Raw genomic sequence first — 13,296 nt, 5'->3', positions numbered from 1 at the left:
TTCATGAAAAAAAAAATCTACTTTTAAAATTTTAGTAAATTATTTTAAAATTATTTTTGAATTTGTGTTCCGTTGTGTTTTTTATTTCATAAATAGAATATTAAGAATGACATAATTGTGGTTGTCTAAGGAAGATCTGAACTTCATATTCAGTTTGTCAGTTTGGGACAGGAAGATTGATCTTAGTGAGGGATTTAGTATTCAGGCCCACCCTGATTTTTCCAATCCCACCCATTAGCCATGTTCTGGCTCCGCTCCTGCCAATAAGTGACAGGGTTCAACGGCGCTCTATCACAGCATGTAAAAAATAACAATTAAAATACAAAAACATACAAAACACGATAGAGCTCCAAACATTGACGTCATGCAACCCGCAATGACCTGCAGTGCGGGTAGTGTACATTAGTTAGATTTGGAATAATTTGTATTGATTTACTCTATGCCGGTCAAAATCCGTTGCTAGGCAACCACTGCTCAACACTCACTCCTCTTCAAACATGCATTCAGTCATGAGCACAGTATTCTAAATAAAGGACATTCATTGGCTTGATTAAAAACAGAATGCAAAAAGTCCTTCAAAGTTGGCTGTTGAGATGAACCGTCAATAAGTCTGACTTGCGGATCCAGTACTCAAATGACTTTGCAAAGTGAAGTGTATCATTGAACGTCAAACACGAGTCATTCTTGTGTTGGTTGCAGCGGCATCGTCTCAGTGCTGTGACCGTTTGCACAAGGAGAAGGAGGAAGCGCGCATCAGTTTGGGGGAGGCCTTGAAAAGGCTCGATGAGCAACACAACGAGGAACTGGTTCAACTGGAGGACAGGTACTGCACTTCAACACACACAAAATGTACAATCACAATTCTACGTCCAGACAGATTCTTATTCTGACTTGTTTGTGTGTGTCAGATTGAGGAGTTTTTACCAAAGAGAGTGGGACGAAGTCCATCAAAGGTACCAGGAGGAGGCTGACAAATGTCGCATGTTAATGGAACAACAGGTCAGAGAACAAACAGCAATCAGCTGCTGGAAACATCTCACCCTGATCTTAAAGCTGAATCTTTTTGACAGTCATAGCTTAACAAAAAAGTGCCAGCGTCTTGAGCTAAGAAGATGTTTGTTACACTTCAAATTCAATATTTTCCTGATCCACATGCGCGCACACTGCAATTGTCAGTCTTGTCATTACAAATTGATTGTAAATAACATTGATATGATCATGATAATTGTAGCGGCAAATACATCATAATTATTATTATTTGTTATCCTCACTTGTGTTATATCGTCGCTGTCGGGCGGGATCCTCGTAAGTAACAAAATCACAACTTCACAGGAGGTCCAAAAAAATGTCAGCTTGTTTGAGTTTGCAGGCACCGCTTTGTTCTTTGTTCCTAGCACTCTCAGGTCAACATAATACTACCTACAGAATACATTCAATCGCTAATGTCACGCTTGAATTGATAAAAAGAGTATAAAAAACAAGCCGGCGACATTCGAGTACTTCGAAGTCCACACTCATGTGAAGCCCACATCATTGTACAACGCCGTCTGCCCAATACAATGTATCTTTATTTTGGCAACAATGCCTTCACAAAATGCCTTCTTAAAGCTTAAAGCCATGAGTGATGCAGCAAATAAAACAATGATTCAATTAACCGCGTCTATAAAGTGCATATGAAAATGAAACGGAGACTAATTACCTCACGACACACGATTGAGGGTCTTTTTGCAACGAAGCATCTCATGGATCCATAGTAAACAAACAAGCCAACGTAATCCAGCAAACCTTACTATTTTCACTCGTTATTGTCTAAAGACGGTAAATACGCATTCTGCAGACGGAGATCAATATTTAACGTTAATATGGTGTCGCACACACCTCTGCAACACACACAACTTGCGTTTGAGAGTGGCCGTGAATTTGTGCTCTATTTGAGTATTTGCTATTTTCACCGCTTTAGATTGGCTAGAATTGCATAGAAATTACAGATGAAGTAGGGACGTACTATTAGAATCAACTTGTGAAAAAAAATGAATTTAACCATATTTGGACTTCCGAGTGCCCTGCGACTGGCTGGCGACCAGTTCAGGGTGTAGTCTGCCTTCGCCCATTGACGGCTGGGATAGGCTCCAGCAACTCCCCGCGACCCTGTATAGGATAAGCGGTTTGGAAGATGACATGACATGACATGACATGGACTTCCGAGGTTTTCAGCCAACAGCGACCATATATATATATATATATATATATATATATATATATATATATATATATATATATATATATATATATATATATATATATATATATATATATATATATATATATATATATATATATATATACCATATAGACCATATAAAAAAAAAGGGAACCAATCAATGACACAGCAGATCAACAATGATGAACTCACATTGGATCCCAAGTACGTTTTGATGAATCAGATGATCTGATCTAAGATTAAGATGCACAACCATAAAAAAAAAAAAAAAAAAAAAACATGCTTACAGTGACCGTGACGTACATTGTGAAGAGCTCATTGATCATCAGCAAACTGATTTGTGCCTCCCCTTGTAGGTGGAGGAGATGAGGAGCAGGCAAGAAGCTGAGAAGAAGAACCAAGAAGTAAGTCACAGCCAAATCATTGAGTCTCTCAAAGAGCAGCATGAGACCTTGGTACAAGGTGCGTTCATCAACCCAGAACACAAAACAAATCACATAACCCTCTCGTTTAACAGTACTTCATATTTATATGTGTATCTCATGTAAATGAGTGTTCCTCAAATTTGTTCATTTCAGAGCTGAAGCGAATTCAGCAAATTGATCTTGAGAACCTGGACAAAACACTCAAGGAAACAGAAACTCTCCTTTCTGTAAGACTAACTTGTGTTTTTTTTGTAGTTTTTTCCTTTTTCAGTTCTTCTTAGTGGGGCTGTGGACCGTTAAGCAAATTCCCACAACCAAAATGCTTTATGTCACAGCAAAATGTTGTTGAGAAATCACTTTCGTAAGCTTTTTCAATAACCTCATAGCAGTGGACAGGAACAATTTTTGTAGTTTTGGGGGATTGATTTCACTGAGACTCAACTGTAAATTCTCATTTCCGAATAACTTTAATCCACGCTTCTACCTCCTAACAGGACAAAATATCTGAGCTGTCAGCAGAAAACGCAGCCCTGCACGAAAAGTTACAAGCAGAAGAAGAGAGGCGGATACTCACAGACAAGAATCTGGTAATGACTCTCCCAGCATAATACAGTATCACATGACTTCTGCTAATCATTTTGACGATCTAGGGACATCATAAGTCTCCCATGTGCTTTAAGGCAGAAAAGGTGCGCTGCTGTGCACTTTTGAGGCAATGCAGATTAAGTGTGTCATTTACGCACCTTAATGAAATGCACGCACTCTGGGTGGCACGACATTGAAATGAGGGCGTCCCCTGTCAAATCTAGCGGTGCGCGTATTCTCCCACAGTTAAGCATTTTTCCTCTTCGGCACTCAGGAGGCTGTAGTAAGGACAGAGCTGGGCCCCGAGCCGGACCGGTCGGACCCTCCGGCCCGGCCAGATGCCCATTTTTGGGGCAGGGGGTGGGGGCTGACAACTTTTAAAAAAAGGCTCGACTAAGCAAGGTCGGAAGTGGATTTTAATCCGGCCCACTAATCACCCCTCATGCGTGTGACGTGGTCGAGAGGCGGCCAAATTTCATCTCGGTGAAAGCCTTCTGAGCAACAACTGCCGCATTGATTCACATGACTGACGCATTTTGCTATTGGCGACAGGTCTGCAACACATGCCATGCACACATCAGGAATTGTTGCTGCTCTGATCGGTCCATTGTGTCACATGTTGCAATGAAGTACAGTTTCCCACACAGAGAGGATGCACCACGCAGCTCGTTGCTGCTGCAAAGCAAACTAGTTAGGCAGCGGCGTGGGTGTTATGTCACGTATGTGTGTGTAAAGAAGCTACTCACCCACATTACCCCTTTCAGATCGTTTTCGCAATAAATGCAAATGCAAATGCAAATCGTTTAGTCATCTCGGTCCATTTATGGTTGTAGCAGGCACGATATCCATTGTTGCCGCTGTCTTTTTGAAGCGATGCCCCCCAACTTGGAACATAACTGTTTCAAAACAACTTGTGTCCACGAGTATAGTCAAGCTGCGCGCAGCACTCAGGGATGACGCTAGCACATCAAGGTGGAGTTCATGCACTTCTTCTGGCGTCTTCTTTACTTTAACCCATTAAGGCCTAAAGCGCCTGGCTCAACAGCTCCGCAAAACCTAAAGTCGTCTTTGGAATTACCCTTGAAAACCTGAAGTTTTCCCAGAAATTCAACACCTACAAAATAATTAATATCTCAGCCCCTGTAGCAGACAGAAACATAATTCCAAAAGAATTTGAGAGCTTAGACATGTGGCTTTCACACAGACTCGAGTTTATTCAACTTTACTGTGTCAAATCGAAACAATCGAAGAGGTAAAAATAAAATATCAGTGCAAGAGAAGCACTACGTTTAATTTTAAAAAAAACAAGTGGTAATTACCTTCCTCTTCTGTAACAAAGACATCAATATTGTCATTATATACAAACATATATCTTAACCATATATCACGTTCGACTGGTTCCACTGGTTCAAAGTCCATAATTGCGTTGTCAAAATCACTGCCTATTCATTTCAGAGATCCTGCGATCGACGGCGTCCGCCATTACTGCTGGAAAAAAATCCAGAAATCCTCCAACTACTCACGACACCATCACGTCTATTCTGATGCATTTCATTGGTTAAGGGACCGAGAATTAAATAATAAATAGAAAATGACGCTCTCCCAGCTTTAAGGGGAGAAAGACGCAACAGCGCTCCCGGCTCTAGTGGTAGAAACGCGGTTATGCGCTCCCGTCCTTAATGGGTTAACAAGCAACACAGCAGGACTTTTTCATTGCAATTAAAGAACCCCGCTCTATTTCACCTCTATTTCTCTCTTCGCTCCGGAAATACGCCCTAGCAAACTTGCTGTGTAGTGGTTTGCTGGTACGCTTTTAAGTGTGGAAAATAAATAACTTGTTGAATGCTTGCGGACTCCTTGCCGTCTGTTGGTCCCAAATAATTATACAATATGAACCAAACCAAAACCAACCCCAGGACCCGCAATGGAAGTAAGCACACGCAGCTGAGTAAGTACTAGTGGCGCGTTTGAAGCGTGTTTGAAGCATGTTTGAAGCGTAACCACAGCGGGTTTGAATGGTAAATTAGCCAGCTAATGAGCTTTAAAAAAACCCTCTGCCGTTAGCATCTCTCCCGCGGCGGCGTCATGCACGTTTTTTTGGGGGGGGCCCTTAATGGGGCGGGTGGTGTGATAATTTTTATGAATAACGGCGGGGGTCTAGGCCGGAAGGGTACCCAGGTCAAGGGTGGAGGGTCGTGGCCGGACCGGCAAAAAAGGGTCAAGTGCCCAGCTCTGAGTAAGGAATAGCACCTCTTGAAGGTGAAATATTGCACGTTGTGATTCAATGAACCACTTCTGTGCTCCGCTAGTGACGCCCGCGTGACCAAGCGGACTCGTGCCGATGGCTTGGAGTTTGGCTCAAAGCTCATAGTCATTCTAATGGTGGCAATGTTGAGTTAGATTTTGAATGGTTTCTTGTTAATTGACGTTGACATTTTGATCGTGAAACTGATAGAAGTGCTGCGCTCACGTGATTGGCGGGAATCATTGCTAGGAAATGCTGAAAAAAATGGCATGCTCACTTGCTTTTCAACTAAGGGAGAGCTGCAAATATTCATTGAGTTATGAACACAGCCCTCTGATTAAATTGCTTTTGTTGTATTTATTAAATACAGAATGCAATTACACATGCTCCTCCAAAGTAGCCTGTTAGACGAGCCGCGCACATCACTGGGGACATCATTATACAACCTCCGAGCTATACAAGTCAATTTAACAGAGGCGGGAATTCCGTTAGACTGATGGACCGCTTCATCTGTCCGTCACTGATGGGCGCCCGTTTTGCTGACGTTACACGATAGATGGGAAACTTAAAAATAAATAAATAAACAAGACGGAATAAGCATGGACAGACAGAAGTGAGTGTTCGTCCATCAGTGTAAATTCCCGACAGACCTCACACAGTCCACCACTGACTGATGTCCATTTTGCTGATGAGAGACAGAAACATGACCCACCTGTCTCACGTGTGTTTGTCATAAGTCTTACTTGAGAAGACTGCATTGACTCTGTATAAACACTAGGTGGCGGTATGCACCAAAGAAAGAACCATGAGTTAGGCTGGCTGTAAGGCAACAACTAATTAATAGGCTAAGGAGGTAATAAAGTAGCTTTAAACACAGAGACAGTTTTACAGAGAAGTTATTGTGAGTGTTACATTTCTATTTTTATTTTTGGGAAGAGTAGGGTTAGTAGGTTGTGAAACCGTATTTTGCAGCCCCACTCTCCTTTTCAGAAGGTGGCAGTAATGCACCAGAAGTTGTTTGCCAACTGCTAAAAGATGTCAAATGATGTCTAAAGTTGTTTGAGCAGAAATCTGACACAGTATGCTGTAGTAGTGCACTCCATTTACCATTTTAATCAAATCACTTCAGATAACGTATGGATGGATGGATTTTTCATCTGTTGGACGACCTTATTTTTTTCCAGATTGTCGGACTGGCGGACCTTTTACGTTTACTGACAGAAGTGTGGTTAAAATAACATGACGTACTGAACAACAGGCGATTATAGTTTGGTTTGGCTTGAAAAAATGACAGATTGACGGATGACGGACATATTCCAAAAAGATTTTTATGGAATTCACGTCTCGGGAACACTCCACAATCCGGTGGAACTTGTAGGCATCCTCAGAACTCAATGGGTGACACCTCTTCAGTCTTCAGGTGTCTGCGTGAGTTTTCACCAGTTAAGCGGGTGGTGGGTGTGTCAGAAGCCTAGATGGGGGAATTGCTGCTCCTTGAAAGTGCGTAAGAAAGGTTTGTAAAGAATTTACTTAAATGTGAACACGAGAATATGCCCCTTCCCGAATAATAACCATTAGTCAAGCTAAGTCAAAGTCAAGGAGCACAACCTCGGTGAAGCAGCTATGAACACAGCGGCCCTCTGCTGGTGTGCAAAAATTGCACTTGCTTAAAGTCACAAAAGCTCAACCCCATGACAAGAATCACTGCTGCAGGTCAGAAATGCAAGGCATGCATTTTACACTAATGGAAAATCACAACATTAGTGATCTAATCAGCATTCTAATGAAACTAAAGTGATTAGAGGAGCTCCTGATTCGCTCCTTTAGGGCGAAAGTATGTGGTGTGTTTAATGATATGCTGTGTGTGTGAGTGTTTGTAGAAGGACTCCCACACTGTTTACCTGGAGCAGGAGCTAGAAAGTTTGAAGGTGGTGCTGGAAATCAAGAATAACCAGCTGCACCAAAAGGAAAAGAACCTCATGGAAATGGACAAACTGGTTAGTAGCATTCATTTTTAGGCTGAATATCATTCATAAATAAATAAAAAGAACAAATGGTTAAGGCTTAAAGTGTGTATGTGTGTCCCAGGTGGACACAAATGTGAAACTGGAGGAATTTCTGACAAAAGTTCAACAGGAGAACGAGGACTACAAAGCCAGGATGGACAAACATGCTGCTCTCTCAAAGTGTGTACATACGTGTGTTTGTCTGTGTCTATACTCTTATTCACTGATTCAGTGGCTTAAATCAGTTTGTCTTACCTGGAAATGGTAGAAAAACACATTACTTACTGGTGGGCTCATCAACACTTTGAGTTGATCTGAAGATGCATCTACCAACATGCACAAGAATATGAAGTACATTTAAAAAAAACAAAAAACGTTTGTCCTCACTGGAAAGTATTTACTTGCAAGTGAAGCAACAGGTGTAACTTAACAGAATATCTCTGAAGAAGGTAATTTTTGGAGAAGGCAACATAAAACAAAGAGTACAGTGATTCGAGCCCTGCCTTGAAAAGTGAAAATCTGCTCGTAATTTTTTTTAAAACTTTAATGTAATTGCCTGTAGATGCCAGAATATGGTGGCAATGGACTACTTTTGTCTAAATGATGGTTCTCGATCCAATTTTACAGTTCCTCCAGATGGAACTCAACTGTAAATATTTGAGGGTTGACTGTATTAGAAAAATTGACAGACACTAAAATAAAGCTGATTATTACATCCACAACATATTTCAAAACATGTCAACATTCAAGTGCAACTTTTTGAGAGAAGGAAAAAAAATCACCACCTGTGCACCTGTTAATATAATCTCCAGAATGTTCAGCAAACGGAGTACGGCCGATTGAAAACAATGTTCTGCAACTGTAACTGCAGGCAGCTGTCCAGCGAGCAGGCCATACTGCAGCAGACGCTGCAGAAAGAGTCCAAGGTCAACAAGCGTCTGTCAATGGAGAACGAGGAGCTGCTGTGGAAACTGCACAACGGTGACCTGCTGGGGAGTCTGCGCCGCCTCTCCCCCACGTCGCCCTTCAGCTCGCCACGGAACTCTGCCTCCTTCCCTTCCACCGCGCCCTTATCACCTAGATAACGGCCTCCTACTCTCCTCTCAACGGCTCATTCCAAGCACCACAAAGATGGAGGGAAGATCCCCAAATTGTACAGCGGTGGATGCCTATCTCATGATGAACTTGTACATTTGGAACTATTTGCCGTAAAAGACTCTTGCTTTGAAAGCAGAGACATTGCAGCTGCACAGATGCACTTGGATGTGAGCGTAGGGCTTGTTTAGCTTCTGACTACCAAATGCCAACAAAAGTCCTCTTTTTTTCTCAAGAAAATTGCAGGCATGACTCAGGGTCTGTGTATAGTACCTCTCTTGTGTTATGGCTACCTACCTTTTTTCACACAATAAGGAGGAAGCTGAGAAAGTTTCATGGGATGTGTACTTAGGTTGTGTTTGGTCTGCAAACCACAATCTGTCATTTACATGTTTGAGGCTTGACGAAGATTGTTCGCCTTTATTGTTCTTTTAAAGGGGAAATCTAACCAAACACAAGAATATGTTCCCAGCAGGCCCACTAATTGAAACACGGCATTGTGATTAATATTACGTTTGTGGAATATGAGTTAAGCAGCGAAATACATCCCTTTTTAGCCATCTCTGGGGGCGGCCATTTTGTCACTTCTGTCGACTGAAAATCACCACTGCTCAGGGCCCAGGTAACGACCAAGGCTCAGCTTCAAAAAACAAGTCAGCTGTGATCGGTTGTTACCTGAGTCCTGAGCAACCGTGACCCCTAAAAATGGCTAAAAATGGGTGGATTAACTCTTATTCCACAAACACAATATTTATCAGAATGCCTTATTCAACTAGTGGGCTTGCATAGAAACATAGTCTTGAAAAAAACATGTTTGGGTTGACTTCCCCTTTTAAATAGGACACTTTCTCTCGAAAGAGGGAAGCTCAATCACTGGTCTGCTTCAGACCTCCGGAAGAAGTGAATGAACTTTACATGCTAACATGAGCAAACAACAACTTGTACTTAGTTTTGTTCAACAGACCTCAACTCATAGACTTGCACTTGGATGACCTTATTCGACGTTTGCTCCTTCCAACCTTCCTCTATTACGTGGAATGTAATTCTCCTGGGATGTTACACTGTCTGCGCAGGCCAAATTAGACCCCAGCCCCATTCCGAAAAGAAAAATGCTGATAACTATATTACCAGTGTTCCCTAAAATCCCTGGTAGATAACACCAATTGGCACTTTGTAAAATTACCAAAAGCCCTCATTGATTTAGTAGACGATCACTTACATTGTCACATTTGACTACCTTTCCCACAGTGTGAAAACATTTATTTCCAGACACTGGCTTTTAAGTTTAGACCTTTTCTCTTCATCCTCAAAAACTTAAAATGCACGCACCCACAATGCCTCAGTACCGTATGTTCTCTTTTATTTTGAAAACGGGATAAATACAGAATGGTATCCAATTGTAGTCATGTTTTAATTGTTGCAATCCAACTCCATTTATGCTGAAGTACCAAAAATGAAGTTACAAAAGTACAGTCTGTATAATACAGACGACATTGCTACTGTAGAGTTAGCCTGCTTTTCCGGCTACTGGTCATCACCTGCCACTTTCTTCGGGTCCAGTTGTCCCACTACCTTGGCCTGTGGATGTTCAAGGTCAGCAGCTCGTACCATCATGACCACTGATTTGATGGAGTACCACCAGCCATGCCATGTGTACCACACCATGCCGTCATCGGTCATCGCTTGGTACGGTCCTTTGTAGTAATGCCCATTAAGGTTCCCTGAATCGCATCTGACCACAAGAATTCACAATATGAGAAGAAAAACACTGGTGAGCCCTTTTATGAAGACGTTTTTCTGAATGGTGCATTCGTCGAAATGAGAAAACAAATGTTTTGACCTGCTGAACCACCAGCCTGACTTGCTGTGCCTGATGCACTTGCCATCCCCATCAGGGTGCTTGTCGTAGGTGCTGAATGTCACCCCGGCCGAGGTGCTGCCTGGAGCCAGGTGCTTGGTAGTGTGCAGGTCAGCCAGGGCATCCCCTGCGTTCCCGTTGTACTCCCCCAAATGCAACCGGTACAAGTCCTTCCACAGAGAAGTCAGGAAAACGGAAAATGAGTTCAGCGTCAGAAAAATGATAGGGTACAGAACCACAGATCCAACAATTGTGAGAAACAAAATGAGCGTAGGAGTGGATTCAAAAGCAGCAGAAAAGTTCTGGGACTGCTGTCACGAAAGAGAGATATTTTGTGACACTTGCCCTGGAACTCTAATCCACTTTGGAGATGAACAAAAAAGGAAGTTGTCGTTGAAGAATTCACACGGATAGCAAGTCCAGAACCATATACCTTTGTTTGTGCTTGGAAACAGCAAACCTTAGTCTAAATAAGAGCCGCACTGTGAGAAAAGAAGGAAGCTCGAGGTTAAAGATAAGATGCTGCAAAACGGAGGATGTGAATTTACCGTTTCGCTGTCCACTTTAAAGTTCTTGTACTCTGCAAAGCTTTCTTTATCCTCAAAGTCTTCCATAGTAATGTGCAGATCGTACTTTCCTAGAAGAGGTTTTTTTTTCTTATGTGTGACAATCACCCAACAGCAAATGCAGATGCACAAACACACACCTTGTGAAGTGAGATGATGTAGAGCATCATTGCCCATCCAGAATTCTCCCTCTGGAGAATGTAGGTCCCCAAAACCATGTTTGTACTCCACCCACGCTCTGCACACAGACACACAATTTACGTATTGCTACTTACTGTAAATGTTCAATGTTACATTTATTCCATATTTGCAAAGTCACACGCACCTATCGAAGTTCTCTTTGCCGTCCCTCCTCCTCTGAAAAACTGTCCACCCTCCTCCGTTGTTCATGTCACAGTAAGCGCTGAGTGCTGTGGGGAAGCCATCGGGGCGAATCACATACAAGCCACTGGCCGTGTTTTCATCAGCAAACACCTCGGAGCAGTCTACATACACACACAACAAATAAAGTTCATACAGTTAAGCCCAAAAAGGATTCATTCCCTGGCCAAATTTTGAATTCATGTCTTGAGTGGAGTGTTTTAGCTGGGAAATGACGCTAGTGGAAATAATGTTGATGTGAAAAATCAAGACAAAATCTTTTATATTCATTATTTTACACATTTTGATAAAGTTCAAAATCATGCATACCTTTTTCAACATATAATATATTTTAAATAGTATAATTGACACATTCAAGTATATTTGGGATTACATTCAAGGTTACCTCGGTATAAAAGTTTGTTAAAAAAGAAGTGTTAGCCAAACAAAAATAGCAGCCTTTGTACAAGTGTTTTCACTCTAACAAATTATTTGCAATAATATGTTCTATGCACCTTCACTAGTCTAAACATGGCATTCTGATTAATATTGTGCTTGTGGAATATAAATTAAGTATTATAATCCACCTGTTTTTGCCCTCTCAGGCGGGTGGCCATCACCTGCTTTCTGAAGCTGAGCCATCATTGGCCATTACCTGAGCAACTGTGATGTCATTTTCAGTCAACAAGTGGCAAAATGGCCACCCCCTGAGATGGCTAAAATGGGTGGATTTTGCTGCTTAATTTATATTCCACAAATGCAGTATTAATCAGAATGCCGTGTTTCGACTAGTGGGCCTGCTTAGAACATATTCTTGTAAAGAAAATGTTTGAGTTCACTCCCCTTTCAAAGTTACACTGAAAGTTACTTTTATAATTAGAAAGTGCAGCCAGCTTTATGATGCATTGTAAAATGTTCATATTATAGTGATGCACTTTCTTGACAAAACGTGCCAACACATACACCAAAGACACTCAGACTGTCTTAACATACGGAATTTAATGGTAATAAGACATTTAATTGTAGTCAATAGTTATTTACTATTTTTGGGCGAGAGCAAGCAGAAAGAAATGACTACCTCTGTAGAGATTTTGGGTGCCCAGATGTGTGTTGGGGATGTGCTCTAGCTGCTGAGCCTGGTGGCTGTGGAGCACCTGGATGTATCTGTGCTGCTCATTGATCACATTTGTCAGCTCTTCAATCTCTATCTGCAGGCTGACCACCGTCTGTTCACATGGCAAAGGTACCTGGACAAGAGATCAGGCCGCACAAGTACTGACTTAAATCAGTTCAACAACACGACGCTCAACAACGACTGACAGACTGTAATGACATTCTGCACATGGCTGTTACTATTATCATAAATTAGTTGGACCTTTGAGGCTCATAACACGCAACAATTAAAAAAACAAGTGAAATGACGTAGGCTAAGTCAATTTCAAATATTGATGAGGATGTTTCTCTTGTTTACCCAAAGACCCCCCATTACCGGCAGCTTTTAATTTAGCTTTAAACTTTTAAAGGAATGATTGTAGTAGACACGACAAAACATTCAATTCCACCGGATCTCATTGGATCGTTCAGTTTGCACTATAGGCTTTAAAATTGCCAAATAAATTATGCAAGCTGCGGCGACCTCTCCCTGACAACAACAGTAATGTACCCGTGCAACAACAAGAATAAGATGGAATTTCTTACCGCCAATGAGACAGCCATGTAAAAAAGAAAATACAATGATTGAATGAGCATTATCATTTCAGTGTTCTCCGGACCTGCTGTCTTGCACTCTGTCCTGCTCTGTCTGCGGTTCAGCGGCAGAACTCAGTGCCGCGCTGTCCCACTTTTGTATGTGCGCCATCTAACGGTAAGAATAAACACTGTCACGTTTTGCGCCTTGGTGGCGTCTCCTGCCCCTGAACGTTCATAACCTTTCAA

The 13,296-nt window shown here is 41.8% G+C and overlaps 2 protein-coding genes across 6 annotated transcripts in view; one reads left to right on the top strand and one right to left on the bottom strand.

The window, feature by feature from the left end:
• The window catches only part of mtus1b (microtubule associated tumor suppressor 1b), a 46,329-nt gene extending 36,355 nt beyond the window's left edge, over positions 1-9,974 (top strand). For 4 of the 5 annotated variants that reach the window (XM_086032541.1, XM_086032545.1, XM_086032543.1 and 1 more), the window contains 8 exons: positions 700-823; positions 909-999; positions 2,578-2,683; positions 2,800-2,873; positions 3,141-3,233; positions 7,357-7,473; positions 7,565-7,662; positions 8,354-9,974. In XM_086032541.1, the coding sequence (XP_085888667.1) occupies positions 700-823; positions 909-999; positions 2,578-2,683; positions 2,800-2,873; positions 3,141-3,233; positions 7,357-7,473; positions 7,565-7,662; positions 8,354-8,567 (917 nt within the window). In that variant the 3' untranslated portion in view covers positions 8,568-9,974. The remainder of the gene's footprint in view (positions 1-699; positions 824-908; positions 1,000-2,577; positions 2,684-2,799; positions 2,874-3,140; positions 3,234-7,356; positions 7,474-7,564; positions 7,663-8,353) is intronic. The other variant, XM_086032542.1, reaches the window with a different exon arrangement.
• Positions 9,921-13,221, bottom strand: LOC147145425 (fibrinogen-like protein 1). The gene is made up of 7 exons (XM_086032547.1): positions 13,060-13,221; positions 12,440-12,608; positions 11,327-11,486; positions 11,142-11,239; positions 10,984-11,072; positions 10,418-10,605; positions 9,921-10,309 (listed from the first exon to the last, which is right to left on the bottom strand). The coding sequence occupies exons 1-7, from the start codon at positions 13,114-13,116 to the stop codon at positions 10,102-10,104; spliced, it is 969 nt and encodes a 322-aa protein (XP_085888673.1). The 5' UTR covers positions 13,117-13,221; the 3' UTR covers positions 9,921-10,101.
• Between the last annotated feature and the right edge of the window lie 75 nt (positions 13,222-13,296).

The sequence above is a fragment of the Filicampus tigris genome, chromosome 6, assembly GCF_054856515.1.
Source record: "Filicampus tigris isolate MCC_2025a chromosome 6, RoL_Ftig_1.0, whole genome shotgun sequence".
Lineage (NCBI taxonomy): Eukaryota > Metazoa > Chordata > Actinopteri > Syngnathiformes > Syngnathidae > Filicampus > Filicampus tigris.
The sequence above is the reverse complement of the archived record's forward strand: the minus strand, read 5'-3'. Positions and strand labels throughout refer to the sequence as shown.